The 26,845-nt window shown below is 45.9% G+C and overlaps 2 protein-coding genes across 2 annotated transcripts in view; one reads left to right on the forward strand and one right to left on the reverse strand.

Annotated features, from left to right (window-relative positions):
• Positions 1-289: 289 nt before the first annotated feature.
• Positions 290-2,705, reverse strand: UQCC5 (ubiquinol-cytochrome c reductase complex assembly factor 5). Its single transcript, XM_076346180.1, has 3 exons — positions 2,619-2,705; positions 2,130-2,300; positions 290-653 (listed from the first exon to the last, which is right to left on the reverse strand). The coding sequence occupies exons 2-3, from the start codon at positions 2,278-2,280 to the stop codon at positions 586-588; spliced, it is 219 nt and encodes a 72-aa protein (XP_076202295.1). The 5' UTR covers positions 2,281-2,300; positions 2,619-2,705; the 3' UTR covers positions 290-585.
• A 276-nt stretch (positions 2,706-2,981) lies between these two features.
• NT5DC2 (5'-nucleotidase domain containing 2) overlaps positions 2,982-26,845 on the forward strand; it is a 28,885-nt gene continuing 5,021 nt past the window's right edge. The window contains exons 1-10 of the mRNA XM_076346179.1: positions 2,982-3,344; positions 11,025-11,209; positions 12,012-12,086; positions 14,034-14,089; positions 15,831-15,924; positions 19,710-19,838; positions 23,112-23,172; positions 23,843-23,945; positions 24,449-24,550; positions 26,344-26,425. Of these exons, the coding sequence (XP_076202294.1) occupies positions 3,062-3,344; positions 11,025-11,209; positions 12,012-12,086; positions 14,034-14,089; positions 15,831-15,924; positions 19,710-19,838; positions 23,112-23,172; positions 23,843-23,945; positions 24,449-24,550; positions 26,344-26,425 (1,170 nt within the window). The 5' untranslated portion in view covers positions 2,982-3,061. The remainder of the gene's footprint in view (positions 3,345-11,024; positions 11,210-12,011; positions 12,087-14,033; positions 14,090-15,830; positions 15,925-19,709; positions 19,839-23,111; positions 23,173-23,842; positions 23,946-24,448; positions 24,551-26,343; positions 26,426-26,845) is intronic.

Genomic DNA, 26,845 nt, shown 5'->3' on the forward strand with positions numbered 1-26,845 from the left:
TATTACAGCACTTGTAGGCAGTGGAGCCTGAACGCACGGACGACTTTCCAAACAGCATGGGCTGAGTAAACACTGAGCAGTAAGTCTGTCCTCTTTTTATCTAGTTAAAATTATGGCACATTGGAAAGGGAACAAATCAGATGCCTGAGCAGTTTCTATCAGTACAAAGGAAACTAACTAAAAATTACTATTTCCATTGTGCTGAGATATTATGTATGCAGTATGTAACCTTTCCTGTTGGTCTTGTCACAAGAATGGTGTCTCATCAAGCAAAGAAAAGTGGTAGCCAGTTTTCTCAGTTTAGTTTATTTAAAAGTACTAAACAAATGTTGAATAAGTGGCAGAGGCCTAAACACAATGAACTTTTTGCTACTGTATTTGGCTTAAATACAAAATATTAAAGATATGAAGTAGATGGAAGAAGAATAAAATTGCCAAAACCATCTGAGAGTGTATTACACAAACTTGTGGATTACAGTTCATCTTGCAGAGACAAAATCTTCCCCTACCATCAACGTGGCAGTAGTGCTGCTTTGGTATTAATACGGTTGAAGCATTCAGGACTTTCCCCTTGAAATGTTGCAGCTAAAATTCATTTTTTTCCATCCTTGCCTCATACTGTCTTTCAGATCGTTTCCTACGGTAAACGTCATCTGCCAGAAAAAATTTTTTTATATTAGTGTTTTCCAAGTGCAAGATAGTATTAAATGTATGAAGCCTGTCATCTCTTTTTAAACTTTTCAATCCAATTTTCTCTTGCAGACGCTGACTGACAGGCAACTGAAAATTCAAGCCAACACAAAGCCTTATTACCACTTAAAAATAGCTCGTGTTCTCCCTCCCATCCAGGCTAAAGTTCTTCCCATCAGTCCCGATGAGATGTTTTTCTAGGAAGACTAAGTTTCCAGTGGGATACAGTCACTTCTTGTCTACTTTCCCATGAGGGTAATTAAAAATACAAATGCCCAAACTAGCTGAAGCCAAAGGGAAATTAAATTATAGGCAAAGTCAACATCTGAGGACTGCCAGCATGCCTTCAGTATTTTAGCTTTTTTTCTTCCTAGTCATTCTTCCTGCCTCCCCTCATCCTGATCACCCCTAAATATCCATCACCAAGTCACATCTCTCACCGACAAAAAAAAGAGGTTATCGGTCTTGTACATTGTCACTTTGCATGGATTATGGGGCAGTAATAGGGCTGAACTTCAATTATTGTTACTGTAGTATCATTTAGGCATAGCAAATCCCCCCCCCCCCCCCCCCCCCCCCGGAAAAAAAGGCTCGAGCTGAAATACAACAGCTTCTACACAGACGTTATGCTTTAGTTTCTAACCTGACTTTATTACTATACAGGTATGCCTTGGAAGTATTAAACTGAAAAAACACAGCAAACCCAAGCCTTCAGAAGTGAGCAAAGAAGCAATTTCTGTTTGCAGTGAGTTTGTCAGCTATGGAAATTGTATCAAGCTGTTTTATTCTGCAGGAGCCTCAACTAGATTTCCCATGAAAATGAGAATATTCTCATGTAACAGAGTAGATGTAGTATATGTTGTACATATAACAGTAGAGCTGATCCTTTTTCTGAAGTACACAAAAATTTCCAGTGAGGTTTCTTAAAGGGAAGAATGCCACATTAAAACTAAATGCTTCAACTTCTAGAAACTAAGTGCCATTAGCTAAGTTTCATACTTCAATTAAGTCACATTTCAGATGGGCCCACACCTACAGTTAAATTCTGACAACCCCGGTGAGTCTTTTTCAATGTAAACCCCCCCTAATTTAGTATTCTAAACCCCGCTTTTTTGTTTGTTTCTGCCCAGCGCTAGGGAGGCAGACTCTGGAGCGTCCCCTCCTGCACTAAAGGGAGCAGCGGTTGACTTGCCGATTGTCTTTAAAGCCCTCCAGGTGAGGAGCCCCCGTCAGACCCTGCTAACTTCTTCTTGTTACGGGGAACGGCCTGCGTTGTGTTCACCGCCAGCAGGTGCTGCGGCACACGGTACCGGAGCACTGCGGGGGCTGCTCCGGGGCCGCCAGGGGGGGGGGGGCGGTGATGACTCAGCAGGCACCGGGCCTCCTCCTGCCGCCCCCCGCCGGGGGGGCTCAGCCGCTGCGGCGCGGCCCTCACTTACAAAAGGTCTCCTTGCCAATGCGGACGTTGATCATGAACCACTCCATGGCTCCCCCGAGGAGGAAGAAGAAGGGCAGGAACCTGTAAACGCCGAAGCGCTGCTTCCCAGGCACCAGCTGCAAGAGGCGCTTCACCCTCTTGCTCACCAGCATGACCGGGGCGGGATCGGCGCCTTCAGCAGTTCACCGTTACCGAGAAGAAAAAGGGGAGGGGGGACGTGTGAGAGGCGGAACGGGACGTACAACGGCCCCCAGCGCCTCGCGGCCAAACCGCGACCGGGAGGCCGAGCCCGCTGTGGGAGAGCCTCAGGCGCGGGGCCGCGGTCCCCCGTCTTCCCCGTTACGGGGGCGGGGGGCGGGTGAGAAGCGGGTCGTCCGGGCCCAGCTTCGCCCCCCGCGGCCATGGCGGGCGGGCGGGCGGCCATGGCGGCCCCTCCGCCCCCTCCTCCGCGGCCCGGCGGGGGCGCGCAGCCAATCAGCGCGACCCTCACCTCCAGCGCGGGCTCCCGAGCCCTGGAAGCAGCCGAACGGAAGGACGTGGTCGGCACCCACGTGACCCCGCCTGGGGCGGGGCGGCTCGACTCGCCTGATTGGCCGGGGCGGGGCCGAGGGCGGGGCTGCAGTGAGGGACCGCCGCCCCCCCCCCCCCCCCTCCCCGCCTGAGGGGCCGGAGCGCGGCGAGCGGAGCCCGCCCGGGCCCCCGCCGCCCTCAGCCCTTCCCCGCGGGCGGCCGCTGAGCGCCGCCCCCCCGGCCCCCTCTCGGCGAGGCGTGGCGAGGCGTGGCGCGGCGCCGCCCGGCCCCCTCGCACCGGGCGGCGGGGATTGGCCGCCCGGCGGTTGCCGCCGCGGGCCGGGACCGGGGCGGCGGGGAGCGGAGCGGAGCCAGCCCCGGCCGTGCGCGGGCTGCCCCGAGGCTGCAGCGTCCGGCGGGACCATGGCGGCGCTGGGCATGGCGGCGCTGAGGAGGGGCAGCGGCGCGGCCCCCCGGCTCCTCGCCGTGGCCGTCTCCTGCCAGAGCTGCCGCCCCAAAGCCAGCCAGTGCTCCGGGGAGGGCGGCCACGGGCAGCCCAGGGACCACCACCCGGCGGCCCCCGGCAGAGCCCGGCGCGGCGCCGAGCCCGGCCCCGCCGCGGGCAGCCAGCCCCTCCCGGCCGAGGGAGCCGACACCAAGACCTACTTGTGGGCCAGGTACCACGAGATGAAAAAGCTGGTCTACGGTAAGGGCCGCCTCCGGGCGCTGGGACTGCCACGTCCTGCCGGCCTTGGGCTTTTTCCTTTCTTTTCTGCTTTTTTTTTCCTCTTTGCATCTTGGTGCTTTTCCCCGCGCTGCGGAACTAGGGATGTGCCCATTGCTCTGCAGCTGCCGGGCTTAGAAGCCTTCTCCCTGGCGATGCCATCTGCACGCCTCCATCGCCCGGGGCCCTCTGGGACGGTTGTATTTCTATCTGTCCCTGGTCTTCCCCTCCCCATCCCGGGCTTCTCTCTGTGAACATCCCTCGGCTGGTCTGAGCGTTTCAGGACATGTGGAGTATGTGGGGTTCTTCACAACTGGCCCCCCTAACATGGATATCGTCATGGCGAATGGTCTAAATGAAGGGCTTGTTGGGTTTTTCTCTAATTTGCCATTGGTTGGCATACAGAAAGGTGGTTAGACGAGGACAAATAGACAGTCACACTGACTGATGCGGTGAGGAGTCCAAGGTCCAACTTGTAACTCGCCATTGGCACAAGGGTGAGCATGGAGAAGACTGATGCTACAGCTGCGAGGATGTCTCCTGATCCTGAGCTCAGTTTGTGTTACAGATGCGAAACGCTTTTTACTTACGCGTGTGTGTGCGCGTGTTTTTGCTCCTCTGACCGAGAAGTTACCTGGCTCTGTCAGGTACGTTGACATCTTGCTAAGTGAGGAGAAAACTCATGCCACTCACCAAATCTGTCCATGCGTAAAACAGGATTGTGGTCTTTTTGGCAGCAGCAGCAGCAGATCTCCACTGTATTAAACTCTCCTAAAAATGTGAAAGAATAGCTTTCATGGCATAAGGGCAGGGAACTTTTTCCTGCTGGTTTCTTGATTCTTGGAATGCTGAAGGTGAGCACTGTAGGGAGCTAGGAAGTGTGACTTTGTGTCTGCCATTAAATAGCTCTCCGTTAGCTTTTGTTTATCTAAGGGTTTGGAGAAGGGTGGTAGCCAGCCATAGGCATCTGGAAGAACCGTCTCGCTGTTCTGAGATTGGCAAGTTCTGTCATTCCTTCCTTCCCCACCTTCCAGTACATGAGAATTGACATAAAATCTGAAGTCCTTCATGATGCACAAATGTAAAGGAATTGGCCGCTGATCCCTTGGGTGCTCAGCCGGCTACATTCCAGCTTTTGCAGGATGTGAGCTCCTTTGCCTGAGCCGCTGAAGGCAGTACAGGGTGCTGACAGAGGACAGTAGCTCCACATTAAGTCCCTGCTCCAAGACTGAGTTGTGGTTTTAGCCCCGCTGCTTGAAAGAAATTCCAACTTGCAAGACTTGTAATGGTGTTTGGACCTGAGTATCCTCAACAGCATTTTTTTTCTTTTCCGTAACGGTATTGAAACCGTAAATGAAGTTATGTTAATAGGCTGCATCATGGTCTCTTGGGGAAAATGCTCACTTCACTCTGTGACAGATTGTGAAGCTTGTGTTCACATAGTTACACTTTGTTGGGATGCAAGAGATGCAGTTGTTACTGGAGATGGAGAACTAACCAGCAGGACTAAATGCAAAATGAAGTCAGGTGAAGTAGCCCATGTGTTACAGAGCAGACTCTTTACAAACCTTCAGGTAACTATTAGACACGTTAAATAAGAAGGCCCTTGTTTGTTTAAAGAATAGCTCCCCAAACCAAAATTTCAAGACTGTGCTGTTATTCAAGTCTTGTCAAGAAGAGGCATAAAATGTTGGTCCAAGTTGGTTTTAATTGTTGCTTTGACGACTAAACAGAGTTGTGCAAAATGTGGCATCAGTCCGTTCCTTTGTTCTTGATTTCTAACTCTGATGTAAAAGTGAATGTCTGTGGTTGGGTTATGGATTTGAATACGTCATCACATCTCAATACTGATCAATATTGAGTTTGAGAAGACTCCTGTGGTGCCACCTTCTCCCTCCTTCTCTGAAACTCCACCTTCGTGGAGTACTTTGTCCTATATTGTCAGTTATTGCTGTTGGTTTTGGAGAGAGGTCTCTGCCAGGAGAATTGATTATGTGTTTTCAAACCAGCTCTTGCTTAGGACCTGATTTATAGAGCCATGTTGCATTTTTGCATAGAGGGGCTTCCAGTGATAAATGCTGACCAAGTTGGACAGGGCAGGATGTGTAGGAGCTTCTGTGCAGCAAAGCTCAGTGGTGGTACTGGTTTGGTGGCCAGAGCCCGGTCACCAGAAGTTCTCAACTTTGTAGAAACATATCTGTGTTCTGCCAGGCCTGAGTGTGGTGATACAAACAACATTTCATCACCTGTAAGAATTTGAGGCTGCTACTTCCACTTAATGCGTTTTGGTTTTTTTTTTTCCTCTGCCAAAAGGAGAGGTATAATTACATTTGTCAGAGGGGTGGTGTTGAGCAAGACCTGCTGTATTTTGGTTTGATGGCATCTGAAGTGTCAAGGAAGGCTGATACTCTCTCTTAGCAAACAGTGTCTGAACTCCTGCACTCTAGGAAACATCCAATCCTGAAACTCAATGGAACTGGCAAGCAAGTGAGGATTTGGCTGTAAATAAGTGTATATGTTTTTTCTTAGATCTTTCAAACTTGTAAACGTAGCTACAATAAATCAGCTTTCCTAAGGAACCTTTAAAATAACTGTTAACTTCTTGCCTCTGCATGACAAGCTTGAGCATGGTTAGATGTGAGAACTACTGAGAACAGAGACAAGTTTGCAGATAACAAGAACTTGGTCAGGCATTGATAACACTGAGGATGTCGCTCAGAGGTAGTCCTTGCTCTTTTTAGTTTGTGTGGATCAAGAGATACCTTTGCATCTAAGTAATGCAAGACGCAGTCAGCAACATGTGCCCATCGCGTTTGGAAATGGGAGAGAAGGCGACACCCCTGTGTGATCATTGCATTGGTGATTCTGGTGTGGTGCACAGGTGGTTTTTGCAATCCAGCACATTTTGATTCTGCTTGTGTTGCTAATCTCCAGCAGGCACAAAGATTTAAGGGCCTCACTCTTTGCCAAACCAGGAAACGAGTCTACTGCTATGATAATAAATGCCCTGCGAATCGCTTAGGGAGTGTGCACATTTCACGAGTCGCGGCATGTACAGATTGAGCTGGGACTGAAAATGACAATTAGCAGCGAGAACTGGCAGTGCGACCAGTTACGTTAACTTCCAAATTCTGCTTTCCTAAACATAAAGGTTTTTTTTCTTGTAAAGAACTGTTATACCAGCATTTGTCTAGTACCTTTGCGTATACAAAAAATGTTGTTTTGGAATGAAATGGTATTTTTTAGTATTGCTTTTGGTTTGTGTAGATTTTGTTGGTGAGAAATCCCAAAATATTTAGGCATAATGGCATAAATTCAGGACTATACTCCAGAGTAATTTTCAGCACTCTTTTAACATGGTTCCTCTGTCATTTAATGCTCTTTAAGTAATATTTCCCTCTCCCCGCCATCTTGTTAGAGGCATCTACTTTGGCTGGTTAGAGTGCTTTGCAGGAATTCATGTGAAATGGTACAAAACAACACTTCAAAAGGATGAAGAGGTACTTGGAAGGGAGGAAAAACTCGCCGTTTGTCTTTAGAAAGCAAGTCAGCTTGTGAGCAAAGGGAACTTTTTGATTCATGAAGAACGTGAAGGATGGTGGCCATCTGCTTTTCAGTATCGCTCCCTTGCTCGCTAGTCTTAGAAAGAAGTTAGTGCAGATGTCTGCTGTGTTGGACCTCTGGGAGTACAAAGGGTGTGAGAGATGGGTGTGAGCCGCCTTTTTTGTGTATTTTTCTTCACTAACATGCTGGATCTGAGGCTGAGAGAAAAGGAGCATTTCCTGCGTGATGCCGTTGGTACCCCCGGGAGCTCAAAAAAGCACGGGATGTGCTTGGCACCTCCTGACTGGAGCGTTTTTCACATCAGAAGGGGCCATATGGTGTCTTGGCGTCTCTAACAGTTGCTCACAGTTAATTACCTGCTTTTGTTTCCATCTCTGCTGTCATGTTGGGGATTGAGCATTATTGCTTTCTAACAATGTGGGCTGTTGCCTGGGAAGAGGCACTTGTGCTCTCATGAAGGTACTCCAATTTAAGCAGCTGTTCAGGGCCTCATAGCAGTAAAATGAAGGTGATGATGTGTGTTTACCTTGCATTTACACCCAGGTGTAAAAAAAAAAAAAGCACGAGATCAAACACTCTTTCTTGTGGTCTGCCTTTATTGCTGAGTTTCATCATGTACCATAGATATGCAGACACTTCCCTTAAAACCGTCAGAGTTGCAAACCGGAGCAAATTGTGCAAGTATGCAGATTCCAGGGGTTTGTATCTATTGCAAGAGCTGTTTTTTCCCCACTGTCCTCAAATGTACGCACATCGGTTCTCCCTTAGATCATACTTCCTGGGTGAAGTGCTGAGCAGACAGTGACTAACTGTGATACTGTCTCCCTTTCCAGTTATGACCCAGATGGGAAAGAGTAGTTGGGATTATCATTCTTTTTAAATAACCAAAACTGGTTTTCATTTTGGTTTTTTTCTTGCTGTAATTTATCATACCTGTCCAGCAATCTGTTTCAGTGTCTTGGCAGAGGAAAAGCAAAAGCTATCGTTCTTGAAAAATGGCATCTTCATGGGCTTCTGGAGGGTGTCATCTGTTTGTTTTGACTCGACAATGGCCATGCAAACTGAGGCAAAGATCCCTGGCAGATTATGTGCTGAATGTCAGCAGAGCAGCAGCACCCAAGTCCGCAGCCCAGGACTTAAGCACTCAGAATTGGTAACCACCCAGGTGATTATATTTTTTAAAAAAGCAAACCAAAACAAACAAAGAAACAAACCCCCGAACTTCTTACCTGGTTCAGTAAGCCATGTTTGGGCTCTCGTATTGAAACTGATCTTGCACGTGCTCCCTGCTTCTGTCTCTTCCCTGATGTAGTTTGAACCTGCGGAGAGACTGCGTGAGCATAAAAAGGAGGCTGACACCGACAGCTCCATTGAGGAGGATGCTGCAAACGGACATTTACACTGAGCCAAACGTGCAGCGTGAGTCTCTGCACTGAAACCCAGAGATTTTTTCCTTCTCTCTAGGAGATCAGTGACTTTGAAACTACTGTAAATTTAAGATGATGGGCGTGGAAAGAACAAGCTGTCAGCAAGCTGCTGCAAGTTTGGTTTGGTGACGATGATGTGTGATAGGAAACACAGCAAGTAGATGTGTGGTGCTCCAGGAACTGTGCGTAGGGAACACGTTATGTGTGAGGCAATGGTGATAAAGTGTTTTGGCTAGCGTATGCATCTTTCTTTGGCCCTTATGAGGTCTGAGTGGGGTAAAATGAGCTGGGCAGGAGGCTGTCAGAGGACAGCGGAGAGGCTTTGTATGTTTGAGGCTGGCAGGGAGGAATATGACTTCATCCAGTGGGTCTAAATATATTTCATAGATCATACTGTGTGGCACAGTTACTGCTTATGCTTCTGATCACAGATAAGACTTCCTTCATGCGCTTGGCAAGTCTCAGACTACCCTTTACTTGTTACAAAATCATACCGTTCCCTTAGCTTTTCCTATTGTATTTTTGCAAAAGTTGTGGCTGGTGTATGTTGTTGAATCTAGATGGGTCTCGTGTCTTCTGTGAAAGGAGAGATGGGGCTCAAGCAATGGTATTTTGCACTGCTCTCAGACTATCAAAATGTGTTGTCATAAATCTGTTAGCAAATGGTGAATGTTGGAAGAGCTTGACACCTCTGTAGGGAAACGGTAGCAGCAAGTGGGGTGCATTTGTCGTAAAAAAAAAAAAAAAAAAAAGTGCTTTCATTAGGAGAGGAAGGCACTGCATATTTGCACTGTGATGTGATTGGGGTTGTGTCATTTTCCTTGTGAGGAAGAAAAATAACACCCTGCAAATCCCAGTGTATGCTTAGAAAAAGATCTTCCCACAAGTTATCTGGAGGTACGGACAGGAAGTTGAGCACTGTTTGTTTATGGTGCAGAGAGCATTTATGATGAGAGGATGAAAGTTGTGATCATCTGAATCCTATTTACATTTCCCATCTTTTAAAATCCCAGTGGAAGGTATTCTGATTGTGTTTACCCTCTTCAGCCTCTTCCAGGAACTTTGCCACCAGCAGAGTCACTGAAAGAGGGCTCTTGTTCTTGCTGTGTAGCCAGTAAGTCAGCCCTCCTACCTTAAAATACTGCTTTCTTTTCTAGTAATTCCTCTCTAGTTGATCTGGTGAAATGCATTTGAAGAGCAAAGGAAAGTGAGTTAGGAGAGAGGGATAGGTATGTTTTGTAATGTATCTCTCCCCTGAAAAATAAATATTGTGATATATCTGAATCCTCTGTTTCTTCGGTCACCTCTTTGGATTGTTGCTCGCAAATGTACTTTGGACTTTTACCCAAATTCTGTAATCTTTCCAGACAAAGTCTTTATTGGGAATGGCTGGTATTTCTTTCTAATAATATTTTTTTTGTTCTAGATTCAGATGAAACTTGGTTTTATAGCAAGGAAGCACTAAAGAACTGGCACAGGGGTTCTTGCTAAAAGCCAAAAGTTAAGGTAGGAAGGGAAAGAAAAAACCCTACCTGCTGATGCTGTGTAGGATCTGGAAAATGTCTGCACTTTTCCTATCATTCAAGAGAACATTAGCTGTCTTTGAGGGGGGGAGTAAATGTCTCCTTCCCCTCTCTGTCCCCCCGTGTGGATGTGACTAGGCAACCTACTACAGGGAACTATTTTTATTGCTCTTTCTCATCTTGCAATGGACAGCTCTTGTGGGGCGGGAAGCCTGGGGAGGGTCTGTTCCTGTCTCTCCCATTGTAGTGCAGCTAAAGCTCTCCGCTCTCTAGACTAGCTCTGAAAAAGGATATACAGGTATATCCTGCTAGGTCACTTAACCCCCATTTTCCCAGTGGTCTGGGGAGCAAAGTGTTATTCACAAGCATCTTGAACAGTAACCCTGTTTTGAAGCGACAAACCACATGCAAGGACTGAGCTGTTTCCACAGCTGTTTATCAGAGGAACGCAGATAACTTGTTGCTATCAGCATTACGTGCTCCAAGAGCGTAGCTTAATGTGGATTTTTTTACATTTTGTTGGTGCTTGTACAAAACCTTGTTTTATCCTGCCCATTAATAATAAGAATAATAATAATAAAAAAAGCCCTAACGGTACCTGCAGGGTTGGTCTGTGAAGTCTGGCTGCTTCTGTGAGAAAAAATGCCAAAAGGCAAACCTCAAAATTTCTAATTTGAAGTAATCTAGATTTCTCAAAGAGGAGAGTTAGCCTGTTTGTCTTGCTCAATTTTTAAGTGAGGGGCGCATGTTTTTCTGGTGATATATTGCAGCTACCTTTCACGTTAGCAAGCCTGCTGAAAATGCAGCTGCTGTGAGCTAGAAATTTGACACTTCAAAGTCTCGGATCTGCTTTGCTTCATGTAGGCCAGAGACCCGAGGACATTGTTTTGCGGCTTCCTGACACAAAAGGTCAGTCTTACTGTGAAAACGGTTAGCACCATCACCAGACACAGCCAGAGGTTTCGCAGTGTGCTTTTTCACGGGGAGGGTTATTTGAGTGGGTTAATGGCAGCAGTCTTTGACAGCAGCACTGTGCTCCTCTTCTGCTGCTGTGAGGTACTTCCAGCTGCTGTCAGGTCCAGAACAAAAAGTTGAAATTTCAGTGATCCTCTCAGTTTCTCTAACCTCTCCCTTTTCCCTTCTCTTAGATCTCCTTCCACCAGGAGTCTGCAATCTCCTCAACCCAGCCGCTATCTACGCTAACAACGAGATCAGCCTGGGAGATGTTGAGATATATGGCTTTGACTACGATTACACATTAGCACAGTATTCTAATTTACTACACTCTATGATTTTCAACACTGCCAGAGACATCCTAATAGAACAATTCAAGGTAATGATGTGCTAAGAATTTCCACTCAATTAAGCTTACTGCTGTCTTTGCAACACCCCAGACGTGCTTGCAAAATGCCACATTGTGCACATGTATCAATTACTTGTTTTATTGAGATAAATTTTATGTTTCACAATCTTTGATTGCAGAAGTTTTGTCTGTATGTGGAATTAATTTCCTTTGAGACAATTTACCACGCTCTACATTCCTGAGGTTTTATAAATATGGAGCGGGAACCTTAGTCTAGAAAGGTCTGGTCTGTTTTATCTAACTATGGAAATAATGCCTACAGAATCACTGGTTTGAGGTACACATGGTGGATAAACGTGGACCGTGGGCCAACACTGAAGCCGTACAGGACGTGACACATGCAAGTCAATGTGGATGATGCTGTATAGCATGTCCAATAATGGACACCCTGTTTGCAATAGGTGACTAGTCTGTGCATTTTCTTCTTGTCATATCTTTCTTTTTAGAGGGGCTCTGCAGTGCCACTGCTTTGCCAAATATATGCATCGAATGGAACTTACTAGAAGTGTCGTCACTGCCTGAGTGAATCTGTTACGTTTTCATTAGTGTCCTTTACATGAGAGAAACTAGTTTTGGGGATCCTGATCCTTTATGTCTTTCTCCATTCATCCAATTTCTTTGCTGAAGGGGCAAAATGAAGTGCACCTGTTCCTTGGTCAGCTTATGCCTGGGGTGAGACCACTAGGAGGACTAAGCCAGCTCAACAGGTGAAAGAATTTTGTTGATAACCCAATGCTTATGCCTCTAACGATGTCGCTGTCTGTCTTCCCAGTATCCAGAAGGGCTTGGGAAGTATGACTACATTCCAGGGTTTGCCATACGTGGACTTCACTATGATGTACAAAAGGTAAGCTCTACAGAGTTCAGTCTTCTGGGCTTTGTCTTCCATTGGGTTATGTTTTTAGTGGAAATACTTTCTGTCATTGCTTACAATAACATCGATCACTAAACTATCAATGAAATACATAGTCCGGGTGGCTGTGCTTTTCAATGCGAGGGTTCTTCTTGCTTATAAACCTTCCAAGGGAGAGATGTCTTTTGTGTTTGCATAGCCTCTAGCAGAGTGGGACATTCTAGCAAAGACCTCTGGTAAACAGCCTTGCCAATTTAAAAGCCAGTTAATTCCACAAGCTTATTAATAAAAAAACTCAGCTTGTTTGTGTGATCATTTCTGTCTTTCAGGAAATTTAAACAAACCTCAATCCTGCATCTACAAGTACTTGCCAGGAGCAGAGGCATTATGTCTTACTCTAATAATAGAAATGACTTGTCAGGAGAACCTTTAGGAAGCCTTCCCCACCCCCCACTCCGAATAATAGGACTGCTTGGAAAAAGATCCAAGCTACTTGAGATGCATGCTTCTTAGAAGCACAGGCAAGCAAAGTGCAAGCATTAGCTTTAACCCTTTTCAGTACTTTGGATGGATTCCCTGAAAGCCTGATGCCCAGTGATGTAATGCTGGCTGCTGCAGCCAGGCAGTCAGGTGGGAGCACAGCAGAGAAAGCTGTTTCACGGCAGTAGCTTTTCTTATGTTGAGCTTTGAGCAAATTCAGGGAAGCAGGCGGTACAGGCTGGAGTCTGCATGCTGTTCTCCAGCAGTGGGGGGGGGGGGGGGGAAGAGACCAAAGAAAAAAACTATATAGAGTTTTCCCGTGTCTTTTGTCCTAACTGAGGTGACAGCATGGCAGCAGACCGCTCATGCCTCTGACTTTACCAAGTAAGAAGTAGATCTGTGAGAAACTGAAGTTTCTTTCTCTGTTTAAATCTCTGGCTGATAGATCAGAGGAACACAGAGGCGACTAGCCTAGCCAAGCAAAGCGCCCTTCGAGTGAGTAGGTGAGAACTCTATTTTCTCAGGGTCAGAGTTTGCAAAACACATGAAAAACTGGGTAGTGCCTCTCTAAGTAAATCTTTCAGCATATTTGCCTGCACTCCTCACAAACTAGTGGGAGGTCTGCCCACGGTGTAACAAGCTGCACTAATATGGTGTCATGATAAAAGAAGGTGCCTGAAGGTTGTGAATGCTCTGTGGAATCAATTACCTTGCACTGTGGTAGAAACAGCACAAATAGTTTGATGCTGTGTCCTTATTCGAGTTGCAGAGTGATGTGGGTTTAGTGTGATGCTGCTTTCTATGCCTTGAGAACTTGTGTTACGGCTTCAGAATGATGGATGGGGGAGAAGGGATGACTCATGAATAGGGGAGTCTGATACAAAAAATGCAAAGAAATCTCTAATATTACCAGTCTGGTGTGCTCATCTTTGATGTGAACATCTTTGCTTAAATGTCCATTGGGTAGGGGAAGAAGTGGTGGAGGGGAGAGCTCTTGTGTAAAGAAAATGACTGGGTGCAGCTGTGCTCTAAACCAAAACCTGCCCACTTAGTTCTGCTTAAGATAAATGTGAGGAGAAATAGATCTCTTGTGCACACAAAGCTCCTTTGGAATGTGTGTGCTTTTGGAAGGGAGATAAGAAGAGACTGTCTGAGTCACAGAAACATTGTTCTCTCCATTTTTCAACTGCATCCCTGTCCGCTAACTTTGGAGTGTAACAGACAGTGGTATTTTGGCCCATAGAAAGATGGTCTTTTGCCAGAGAGGCCAATAAAAAGCCACAGTATGAATAAGTGTGTGTAAAAGTGGCTGGGGAGTAAGTGCAGCTTAAAGTACATAGATGTGGGATGTTTATGTTGAGTTTTATTTTCTAATGTCATTTACGTGGAACTTGAAACTTAAATAAGGTTTCAGTGTAAACCTACCCAATTCTAACAGTAAATATCTATCCCTTATCACAGAGTCTTCTGATGAAGATTGATGCTTTCCATTATGTCCAGCTGGGGACGGCATATAGGTCTGTCAGTTCTGAAAATCATTTTTCTAAATGCCCATATATGCAAAGGTGGATTACTAAATCTGAGTGTATGTTCATGGCATATGGGGGTTTTTTTTGAGCAGAGCAGAGTCTTGTCTGGCTTATCCTGTTTGCACTTGCTTCAAATGCTTACCTGGCATATAATTGCAGGGAGTTATTTTTCTCAAGCATTTCAAGCCAAGTGTGGGTGGGAAGACCTGGAGCTTTTCCTAATGGTTAATAACACATCTGGTCACGTACTCTGCGTGATGTCTGACTTGCAGCTACAGCCTATCTGGATTAACATCTGTGAGCAAATGGTGCCACTAGGAAAGGACTCTGTATATGGTCCACATATGGGCCTGTCTTCTCCAGGCAGGAGTGTATCCCAGCAGTGGTCTGCTGTGCCTTGTCACAAAGCTAAGAGGAGAGTGGTCTGGATGTGCAAATAAAATCTTAAAGCAGTGCAGATATGTCAATAAACTAATGGTACATCAGAATCTGGGCTCAGTCTAAGGCCTAGGTTATCCTGTTTTTCCTTGTCTTCTGTTGCTCTCCAAGGAGAGCTGGGTGTGCTTTGGAATAAGTGGCTGAAACAGTGCAGAGCAAACTTTTCTCCAAAAAGTTGTGAGACTGGGAGAAAACCTTTCCCCAAAGTGGAATGGGGTTGGTGTGTAAGAAGTAGTAATTCATAGGTATCAGTAGCAAAGCTCCTGTAAATCTGTGTTGTATTTCCTGAGCATAGAAGCAAATGTTGTTTTTTTTTCCTTGAACTCTGCCCTTTTGCTGTTAAGCTTCAGTTACAGTAAACACTCTAAGAATATTAAGAAGGGAGTTTCATAATCAGAGAGAATTGGCTTCTTTTAGTGCTAGCTTCTGGGGGGGTGGGAAGGAGGGGTTGGTACTGCCCCATATTTCACTTCAGCTTCATAAAGAGACTTTTAGCTAAAACGCATTTAAACTTTTTTCCCTATTATCCATTTGTAGCTATCCTTCTTGAAGTGTCATTTTCCTGAACTGTCCTTTGCTTTTGAGCACAACTGAGGCAACTTTTAACTTCTCAGAGGCTGTAACATGATTGAATAGGAAAGGAGAAAGGGAAAGTTGCTGACTGCTTGAGTAAACAGCCATCAAAAATTGTGCAAGAGGCAAAACCTGCAGCGGTCAGATAACCTGATGTTCACGAATGGTACAGCTCATAGCCATAGCTGTGATTACGGTGTTTTGGGGAAAAACAGTGACCTCTGTTGAATGGTCTTAGCGAAGAACTTGTTTTGCTTAGGAAAACTGAATAGGAAGGAAACCTCATTTTCAGAAAGCTCTTTTCCTACACCTTTGCATTTAACGGTGATATACCTCGTGGAAGCAACCTCTCCAAACCTACAGTTACCCAGTGCTGTCAAAGTCAGGTCGTGGGGCCGATTTGCTGGGGCAGTCCCATCAGCAGATTGACAGCATACAGAGAGAAGCCTCTGTCTGAAATCTCTGCTGGAATGTGGATAAAGCCCCTCAATTAACTTGAAGGAGCAAACAGGGTATCTGAAGAGTGTCTCGGGAAAGACTGTATGTGAATCTTAAGAAACCATGGAGCTGTCAGGCTCTCTGGCTATCTCTTTTGTGCAAGAGAAATTTGTGAGTTTTAGAAAGGAGCCTGTTTGTCCCATCTTCTCTTTCTCTGCAGTTTGTAGCTCTGTGCAGACTGGTGATTATTGACAAACTATTTCTGTTGTTTTGTGTCTAGAGGGCTCAAACCAGTGCCTGATGAAGAGGTAATCGAACTGTACGGTGGTACGCAGCACATCCCCCTGTACCAGATGAGTGACTTCTATGGCAAGGTATTTGTAAGCCCTTTACTGCTATGATGCAGCAGCTCTTTTAACAGCTAGGAAAACAGAGTGAATTGTATAAGCATGTAAATGACTGCAGCCTCCCTTGGACTCCGAAAGGCTCGGTCCCTAGTGAGCTGCAGTGTGTGTTTTTGTTCTAGTGGGAGTTTGCCCCAGAGGTTATTTAGCAGTTTAGCATGTGAAAGCCATCTGTGAAGCATTCCTAAACACCAGGGCTATTGGCCTAGAGCTGAATGGCTCTGGAGACTGACAGGGAGATGTTCCCTGCTTGTTCCTTGGCCAAATCTAGCTCCCAAGCTACCGGGGCAGCCTGCAGTGATGGTGTTTGCAGTGAGTTGTGTGGGAGGGGGCATGTGTGTGTAGCAGCAGGGTGCTTGCAATGCCTTTCTCTCTTTGGTTTTGGGTAGGGTTTTCTTCCTTCATGAAAGGGATCCCCCTCCACACCTCTTCATACCTACTCAGTGGATATTATTCATAGGGTTGGCATCCATGAGTGTTGGGGGTTTTTTGGGTTTTTTTTTTAGGCAGAAAAGCTTACTGTCACAGTAAATGACTGAAATTCTGTCTGTAGGAGCTGTAGAAATCCTTTGGTTGCCTGAACTAGAGGAAGTCAGGAGAGATTTTTCTTCCTCGATTGTCTAGTGTGGCACAGTGGGCAAGCGGGGCGGTTCACATCCCTTTCCCCCGAGAACTGCTTTGTTTCTTGCCCTTTGTTAGTTCAGTTGCCTTAGGGGAAGCTGAAAGGAGAAGAGCAGGCTTCCTCTGGTAATACCCCTTTGAGTCTGCTGTGTGAAGTCTCCAGCAATGTCACTTTTTGATTTCTCTCTCTCTCGGGAACAATTAATCTGAGTGGTTGCTTTCTGGATAAGTATATACTCTGTTTATAGCTCAATGTTGTTTCCAGCTTTGAAATAGAATGATTCTGTTTAGAATTTGATATCTGTCTGTAAACTGCACTCGATTAGCCTCCTGCTGTGCGACTCTCCTCACTCCTGGCACACTTGAGATGATTTCACCTTTCATTTTAAATAATTGTAAACGTGAAATCTGCTTCGAGTTGTGGCCTTTTGTAGGACCGTGTGCTCATGCCAAGGTGCCTTTCTGTGCTGCTTTGTATGTACCAGATGTTTTCTTATTTCCTGTAGTTAGTATTGAAAAATTTGGTATAACGTTTGGCCACAGAAGTAGGGATAGCAGCTTATTCTTTGCAAAGAGGAGAATCTCCTCTCCTAATAATGTTATGAACTCCGTAAACTAATAGGTGGATCTGAAAGAGAACAAAAATATATACAACTAATGACATTTGCATCCAGCAATGTCTGCTCAACCTGTGCCACTAACACATTAGTGGGAAAGCATCTGGGTTAAGATGACTGCTGGCGTGAGCAGGTGCAATGCAATTGGTGTGGAGTGAGGCTTTAGCAGGGGTCTTTGACCTTGTCCTCCTTAGTCTGCCATGCTGATGTTGCTACCTGTATGGGTAACAGGAAGGTCTGCCGGGTCAGTGATTCCAGGCAGCAAGGCATAAGACAAGCGGGACTGATGTAGCTGAAGCGTGTAAATATTCTCCCTTAAGGGTTTTCTTGATCCTCTGTTGGCAAGAGTGTGTGGACAGCTGCTGGGATCCCAACACCTGTAATAGGTAGGCACAGATCTTGCCCAGGGTTAGACAATGCAACTAGTGTGGCTTTTGCTGGCAGGACTAGTGCTGACCTGTAATGAAGGTGGGGAACTTACGGGTGTTGTGGAAAAAGCGTACGTAGCATTCTTTCTAAAACTATGGTCCAGTTTTCATCCCGACTTGTGTTAATATGTCTGCTATAAGGAAGTTGAGGCCACTAAAGGGAGGGGGGAAGCTGGACTTGCCTTGTAGGATGATGGCATAAGGCACAAAAACAAAATCAGAGTTGACTACCTACGAGGTAGGTCTTTGCTGTTAATATTGAACATTTAACTGTCTCCTCTATGCTTAAGGTCTTGGTGGGACAGGTCATTGCTCTGCTGCACTCTGCTAAATCCCATACTGACTGATTTCAGTAGGACCTGCCTGTCTGTGTCCCTCTTGCTTCTTTCCCAGAATCCCTGAACAGGAAAAAAAGGTGGGGGATGTGTTCAGGAAATTTTGGTTTTGCTAGTGGGAGAAATGTTCCCTTAGCAACCACACATCAAAATGGACAAAAATCCATTGAAAAGATTCAGCGAGTATCGCTAAGCAGCACCACGGTCTGCGATATGTGGCCCAAACCAGAGGGTGTTCTTTGTGTTCTCTTCTGCTGTAGGTCAAGTTGTTCTGTGCTGGATGGATGGATAGAAATTGTATAACCCTCAGCACACCAACTAGCTTTTGATTGCAGCATTTTGTGGTAACAGACCTCAGGCAAAATGCTGTTTGTTATTCCTTTGCCCTTTTGCATCTTCTTTCTTGACCCCAATTTGTATTGTCCCAATATTGCCTTTAGATAGTGCTGCAAACAGAGTGCTAGTCTCTTGTTCTACCCTTTTAAGACCAGACTAAATGGGAGATGTTACTGTTGTTACATCCTGACATGACAGTGGCACATGTTTGTCATTAGGCAGCATGTGCCCTCTTGTCAGCTTCCACCATGTGTACCTTCTGTGATCTTTAAGATGCTGCTTTCATGTCTTTCACATAGCTATAATAAACGCCTTCTGATGTGGACCAGTTGCAACTAGAGAGTTGCAACTTTGCAGCTGTCAGTCATGGATGGCTCAAAGCTCACATGCACGGGCATGATGTGACTGGATTGCCAGGACATCTCTGGTGACTGGGTTCACTGAGGGGTCTGTGTACTTCCCAAATTGCTTTTCATGTACAAGACCTTAGTAACGGTTCCCTTGGCTGATCTGGCACTTCAGCGATGAAAGACAAAAAAAATTGATTCCAGCTTCAGCTTGCCAGTGAGACTTACCATAGTCCTCTGCACAGGTGGTACATACTGAACAAACAAGCTTTATTTTATTGGAAGGCCTCTCTGGAGCCAAAGTTGGCTGTTGACCTGCTGATAGGTTTGTGATTGATAGGCCACAAAAACAGTAAACGTATGGAAGAGCTGCAGCCTTGCCTAATGCAAGGTGAGTTATTCCTTGGGCAGGATTTAACCGTCCATTTCCACTTGACTGCTGGGTGGGCTGAAGTTCTTTTTCTTCTTCGTTGTGCCCACTCTGGGTTTTCTGTAGCGACTCAAGGACAGGCAGGCATTGACAAACTGCTTGTTGGAGCGATTCTTGCATTGCTGTGTGAAACCTCACTGGAATGTGGTTACAGCAGCTTTGGTGCCCATGTGTCCCATGTCACAGCCTGGTTTAGATGAGCAATGGGGCACCTCCAGCAAGGGCCATAGCTGCTTCTGTAGCAGAGCATTGTCTCTTGGCACCTGTGGTAATGCCAAGAGGCCAGGTGGGAAGCAGAGGGCATGGGGTTGAAAAAAAAGTTAGTGTCTAGGACTGACTCCCCGCTTCTTCCACCCTCACCCCATGGTGTTAATGATGTTGGGTTTGTTTAATGATTTCTGTGAAGAAGAAGCCCCTCTCTTGTCAAGTGTTAATGCATTAGGTTAGTGTTTTGGTTGAGAAGAGGTTGAGAGGGTACTTGCTGAGTGGCTGGGACTTTCCACATTAGTGTTTTTCTTTTTGTTAGCCTGGAATGTCTTCCAGATGGTACTGGGAGATACGAGTTTGTTTCTTGGCTTTGCTTCTTTTTTTTTTTTTTTAAGTATTTTTGTTTAATGTCTCCTTCATTTTTTGCTTTCCAGGGTCCATCACTTAAGCAGTTTATGGACATTTTTTCTCTTCCTGAAATGACGCTGCTCTCTTCAGTCATCGATTACTTCATAACTCATGGCATTGAGTTTGACCAGGTGCATCTTTACAAGGATATATCTGTAAGTAAAATGTCAACTGCCCCATAGCTCATACCACATCAGAATTGCGAGCTCTTTGGCTTGTTAGCACTGGTGAGCTCTGCAGTGCCCAAACCTAAGGGGCTGTTAGTGAGTAACCTAATATGACAGTGTTGTTGCCCCTTTAGATTAAAGCATTACCAGGGAATATTCAAAGCTGTGTTTTCAGAACGTGTTAGGTTTCTGTCTGTACTACAGAGTTGGTGTTGCTGTACATTATCTCTTGCAGGAGTGCCTAGGCTGGTTAGGCTGAAGGTCCTTCCATGGGAAATACGTCACAAAGCTTGTGTAGATGTTTTCTGGTTCTGCAGAATTTTAAGCTCTATGTTTTCCTGTTAATATTTCATTTTTCAGAGAGACTTGGTCTGACCATGTACCAAACAATTTGCTTTACGCAGTGATTTTTGTGAAACACCTGCCCTTGGCTGCTCTGAGAATCCACCCCTTCCCTTTGCAGCTACAGAGTAGTCTGATCCTTTTGGGGTGTTTTCCAGTGGGTGACTGTAGCCTTCAAGAGCCAGTTACTCCAAGGTGCTAACTGTGCCCTCCAGCTTCACTCCTGGCATTTGAAAGGGCTGCGTGGGATTATCAGCGTTGTTAGTGGGTACTGTTTGACTTCTTAGTTAACGCTGTAGGCAAGATGTAAGTGCTTAAGATTGCTGCCCTGGGTGACTTCTGTTGACAGACGATGCGTCTTCCTTAGTAGCCAAGCCTTATCGCATACCTTTTTTCCATGGAGAGGGGTTTTTGATTTGTACCTTATGGGAATCTTATGCTCATCCACTGGTAGCGGCCCATACGTACACTGTTCAGTCTTCTTGTGAGGGAAATGGAGCTCCACATTTGTGCTGCTTCTTTTGTGATAAGGATCCACCCTGTCAACTTTGCTGCAGCCAAGGATTACAGCTTACCTTCTGACCTTCTGTTAGTGCTTGATAAGAACGTGCTAGCCAGTTTCCCACAAGACCTTAACATGTTTCTAAGGTGTTAGTTGTTGTAGTTGTTTTTGTTCTTGGGGTGGGGAAAATGGGAAGAGGGGATACAGCTGAATCCTGAGGCCTTTTGTCAAGAGTGTCTTCTGAACCTTCTTTGGAGGTCAAAATGGACTTGTTCCTAATTGAAATCTTGAAGGCAGGTGGGTGGTTGCCATCGCCTAATATGTACTCCATACAGGGTAAACAGTGTGCTCAAGGCCCAAAACTCCTGAGTGCTAATCCTGGCATTTGTCTTCGCATCCTTTGCTGAGGGATGTGGTTATTCCTGAGGAGTGACTGTGGTAGGCAGAGGAGAGAGCTCCAACAGAAAATCTGTGCCAATGCCTGACATCTATGCTGAAAAGGTGGGGACTGCCCTGTGTTCTCACCAGAGGAGTTCTTGCTTTTTTCTGTACAATGAGGATAAACAAACACTTTTGCAAAACTTATCCCTTTGCAGTATCCGAGTGCAAGCACAAAGCAATGGTTTGCGGACATGAGCACAGAGATCCTTCTGTGCCTACACAGACAGGTGTCCGAGAGGACTCACATAGCCCCAGCTGTTACTACAACACAGGCTCACAGTGGGTTAAGACGTGTCTAAACCTGACACTCTTCTGTAATTCTTAGCGGTAATCCTGATTGCAGCACTGTGTGTTTGGGAGCAGGTTGAGTGCTACAGACGCTGCACTGAGTCAGAAGGGCAGACCCTGAGGCAATGGTAAAGGCTGAAGCTGACATGTAAACCAAGTAGTCAGGTCACACCAGTTTGGTCGTTTCGTATTTGAGAGTAAGAACGTACAGTTTACCCTGCTTTCCTTTGGAGGAGTTTTTGAGCCCTGTTTGACACCTCCCCAGACTACCAAGATTTTACCTGCAGGAACCTTATAGTTCTTCCCTTTTCTTTTTCTCTTTCTTTTTTTCTTTTCAGAAAGAATCTCTTTCTCCTCTGCAAAGGTAATTTTGACACAAATCCAAAGTGTTGCTTGCTTTTAGTGCCAGTGCTGGTCAAGAGAAAGTTGTTTTCTTGTTAGTGCTCTTGCTTTTTATTTGGTTTCTTTCCAATAAGGCAGTCTTTTGGTGAATGAGATGTGACCTCTGCCTTTTTACGATTCAAATGCACATGGTGAAAAGAGACCCCTAAAACTGTTTTGAAGAGGTGCCGCCTCCTCCTTCATCGTCCCTCATCTAAGTTGTACACTCTGGTTCTCTCCCAGCTTTGAAGGAAATGATTTTTGGGGTGATGAGCAGGTTTCACCAGCGCCGCAGTGAGACCAGGTGACTGTGTGGTCTCGTGTGCAAGTGTCACTGTAGCAATGCCAGTGGCGAGTGTGGGAATCCAGTCTGAAAGGGAGACTCCCGAAGGAGCACACGTAGTGTAACAGTGATTTAAGGGTCCTGGGGAAAGGCAGCATTTGTTTACCTGTCTAAATTGGCGGGGATGAAAACAGTACTGTTAAAACAAGCATTTGCATGTGCAAACACTGCAAAATGTGTTGCTGCTCTGGAAACAGTTTTGTGTATCTGGCGTATCTCATTGGATGGAGACTTGGGAAGAATCTCAGTTGGGTGTGTCCAAAAATGTGTTGCATCTTGGCCTCTGGCCTGGAAAATAGAGGATATTTGGATGCCCATGACAATATCTGTTTTAACTTGCCTCCCTCCTGAAAAGTGGGCAGCTCTGTTTTGGCAAAAAAACACTCACCCTCCTAGTGGAAGCTTCTGCTCTGCCTGTGCCCACTGGCAGTCCGGGGCCAGGAGCTGTAGCCCTCCTTGGCTTGCGGGGAGCGTTTTGGAATCACAGATGCTCACCTCTGCTGCTGTTCGCCTCAGCCATGCTCCTAATCCTTTGGGTCACATTTGGCAGAGCTTCCACAGGCATAGGGAGGAAGAAAAGCCAGCTAGTGTCTGGGCCAGTATGGTTTTGGGGCAGTAAACGGTTTTGGAGTTGCAGAGTCTTGATTGCCGTGGTAACAGTGTGTTAACATGTGCTGGTTTCCAGGAGCAGGAAGGAAGCTGTGCTTTCATGGATAGGTTTTGAGGTTTTTCCCCTTGTACTGCATCAGCTGAGCTAGCCACTGTGTTCTTCTTTTTGACATGTTGGTGAGCATCGCTGTACAAGATCCTCTGCTTAGCATTAATGTAGCTTTTGTTCATTCAGCAAGAAGAGGGGATGTGTCATTACTGTATTGGTCCTCAGTGGTGGCAATAGGTTTGCATGCTGGGAAACAGGAATGTCATACATAAAACTGAAACTTTTTTTCCCTGCCCTTTTCTTTAGGATGCTATTAGAGATGTACATGTGAAAGGAGTGATGTACAAATGGATTGAAAAAGATCTGGGTGAGTTAAGTAGAGCTCTGGTGCCAAATCCATTTTGATGTGTCTCGTACTACGTGGCGTTCTGTGTAAGATGACTGTGTAGGCCCTACATGCAGTCACAGGAGTCGGGGACACAGAAATTAATGAAATACTTGATTGTGGCATGCCTAAAGGCAGCTGAGGGGTAGAGTGGCATTAAGGACCAGGTGGTATTTAGGGTCAGGTGGAGGATCTATTTTAATGGAGGAAATGGCTACCTCATTGCTTGTGTTTCTGTTTTCCTTCAGCCTGTAAGTAAGGGGTGATGGTCTTTGGCATGATGTGAACATGCAAAGGCACCATCTGGGAAGGCTTCCTGGTCATTCAGGGGAAAGAAAGCTCCTGGTAGCAACATGGCCTGGAGCGGCTGTGCCTGTCCCTTGTGACAGTTTGGTATCAACCCTCTTTTTTTGCCAGCCTTTTCATTTCCTCAGTCTTTCTCTTCCCTCTAGATGGGATTGATGAGGATGAGGAGGGCCATTTTGTCACCATGGTGGTTTACTGCCTGCCTGCCTGCCTGAGGTGGATCTAACTCAGGCCTTTTGTGTCCCTATTGGTATAGGGGTTAGGTTTGGTTTTGTTTTTAAAGAAATGTTGTCATGACTTATGCCAAAATTTTTTGATTGATGATTTCTGTTTTATTCCGCTATAGAACAGTATATTCTGCACGGGGATGAAATCTATGCTGTGCTAAATCGACTGGTGAACCACAAGAAGAAACTCTTCCTCATTACAAACAGTCCCTTTAGCTTTGTGTGAGTACCGTTATTGCACATCGATGGGTCACCATGGCACAGCAAGAGCTGTGCAGCGCGGTCTCTCCTGTGAGCACCTGAAAGTTGTATGCTAGAGGTTTTTGTGGCAATAGGCATGAGAGTGCTCTCTGGGAACCGGTTGTGGTGAACGTCGCACCCCACAGTTCTCTACACCATTGACTCTCACTTTTTGAAGAAGATATGAGGCTGTGGCTGGCTACGTTACAGAGCTGCCACTTTGGATTACCTCTAGGAGCTTTTGCTGCATCACAGACTTCTCTGGATTTCCCATGGTACAGGAGAAAGGGTGGGACAGCTTGAAACGGTCAAAGCACTACATCGATCCTCCATGCAATGAGACAGCCTTGGGGGATTCACAAATCTCTGTGCTTTCTTCTCTATTACTGAAATGAGAGTAAATTTAGGACAGACTGTTGTAAAGGTGTAAAGTTGGGTGAAAAAGAGTACTGGATCTGTTAACTTTTCTGTTCCTTTGCCCTTAGGGACAAAGGAATGAAACACATGGTTGGCAAGAACTGGCGGGACTTATTCGACATGGTCATTGTGCAAGCTGACAAGCCCAACTTCTTCACTGATCGGCGGAAGTATGTGTCCTGGGGCAATACTGCATGTGGGCCTGAGGTTTTGGGTCTCCTTCCCTGGCGTAAACGGCTCCTTTTACCTTCCGAGAGAGTAGTGGTTTTCTAAGCATAATCTAGGTCCAGTAGGCATCCAGCCTACCGCTGCCCTCTCGGGTACTCTCTGAGTCTGGGAATAAGTGGATGGAATGCCAAGCAGAAAGCACGTTTCTAAAATTGGCTGTCTTAAGCCTCATCAGTTTTGTTGTGGTCTGGGCTTAACTTAGATTTTTAGAGGTAATACTGTACTTAAATATTTAGAAAGAAAAGAGGAGTGGAATGGTGTGTATGAGAGCTGGCCATTTCTTGGCTCTAGGTCTTGAGAGTGTGCCAAAATCTTTCCTTTTCCTGTTCCCCACAGTAAATATCTGTGTCGTTTGGTTTTTTTGGTTTGTTTTTTTTTTTTAGTTACTGGATATGTGCTGTTTGGTAATTGGCAGCTCTGGAAGCCTTTGTACGTGGCAGCTGGGTTTTGTGGTCAGTTAGGAGCTGCCAAGGGACTAGCTGATAGGCAAGCTGCTGTCCTCGCTTTGCTCTTTGGATTATTGGCTTTGGGAACTTGTCTGCTTTGTTGCCTCAACTTATGACTGACCAGGAATTACTGCCCTTGAGGGAGAGGTCTATTCTTTCCTCTTTGTGTATTTTCTTCCCCTATTTCCCAGGCCACTAGCATAAACAGGAGTAAACCTATGAAATGGCTTTATAAGCTGTGCTGACCTTGTAAAGGTTTTCTTCATGGGATGTGGGTGAAGTGTCTCACAGATGTAGCCTGGAACTATGATGATCTGGCGCTCTAGGAGATAAAACCTTACGGCTGCATGATGCCTGAGGTCCACTCATGTAGTGGGCCAGTGGAATGACAGGGCACATACATCCAAGGTGAGGGGAATTTCCTGATGGTGAGCTGTAGTGAACTGTGGAGTGTTTTCTCTGAGGGAAAATGCAGGTATGCACTGGAGACCACTCGTGGTTGAGGAGTCTCTTGTGCGGGTAGGCTCTAGAGTTCATGGTGGGCGGCTGGATTCTTCTGCCCTAAGGCAGCTCAGGATCATACAATACTTCTGGATGAGATCGTACTCTATTTGCAGCTTCATACCAAGGCTTTTGATCCCGGAGCTCAGTTTGGAACTCCTATCCCAAGAGGGAGCAGTGCTCCCATCAAGCATGAATGTTCATGGGGGTCAAGTAACTTAAGCCTTGTTTTGTTTCTTCTGTCCAAGTGGAAGGGAGCCAGGCAAGCCCTCAGGAACAACAGGAGCCAGCTTGGGTCAGCTTCCGAGATCAGCACTGAGACTGCTCTCCATCCACTCTGCAGACTGCTTTATCCAATTAAGACATTCCACGGTCTCTGTTGTGCTGGGGCGTAGCCAGGCTGGAACGGGACACAAAGTGTTTCATGGCAAAGCCTTCTTGGCTTTAGCATTTCAGAGGGAGTCTTTATTATTATTATTATTTTCCTCTTCTCTGTATCTGGATACAGATGAAGCAAGATGAAGATACAGATGAAGCAAGAAGAGTTGTTAGGGGTATTGGCATGAAATGGTTACAGTCAGTGGAAGCATTTTGAAAAGTTATTTCCCTCTGACACTTTCTCTTCCTGAGAAAATAGTGCAGAAGGCCCAGAGGGTCACTTCTCACATAGAGCTTTTATTACGAGTTGTTACACAGGTAAACAAGTTTTCCGATTCAAATGTTGTGGTTGCTGGGTGACAATCGCCAAAAATCAAAAGAAGTTCACATCTCCCCCCTTTTTTTTCCAGACCTTTTCGAAAACTGGATGATAAAGGCTCACTGCAATGGGACAAAATAAATCAGCTGGAGAAAGGAAAGATCTACAAAGAGGTAAAGTGAATGGGTGCGTAAGGGGTAGGAAGCAAGAGTCTGAAATGGTGGGGACTTAGAAGACACCTGCACTTTTGGAATTCACTGGAAAAGCCTGGAAGTCACTGGAAAACAGGAAAATCTGCTTAGTCAGGGTGGGGAGAAATGCTGGGTTCTTCTGTAGGTCACTTGTGGGTGTTTGATGTTTGAAAAGTGAAAAATGGAAGTCCTTGAAAAGAGCACCTGTGATAGTTAGAGGGCATTTGTAAGAAGACATGCGCTAGGCTCTGTGTGCTGTGTTGGCTGGTGGCAACGAGAGATGCCCCCTGTCCATGTGCAGAGAGCTCTTGCTGGCCCGGTAGGACACTGTCCCCCCGAATGCTTTCAGCATGTCTCTTGGCATGCTGTGGAGCAATAGCCTTGCGATTTGCATGCCTCTGA

This window comes from Aptenodytes patagonicus, chromosome 8 (genome assembly GCF_965638725.1).
Source record: "Aptenodytes patagonicus chromosome 8, bAptPat1.pri.cur, whole genome shotgun sequence".
NCBI lineage: Eukaryota > Metazoa > Chordata > Aves > Sphenisciformes > Spheniscidae > Aptenodytes > Aptenodytes patagonicus.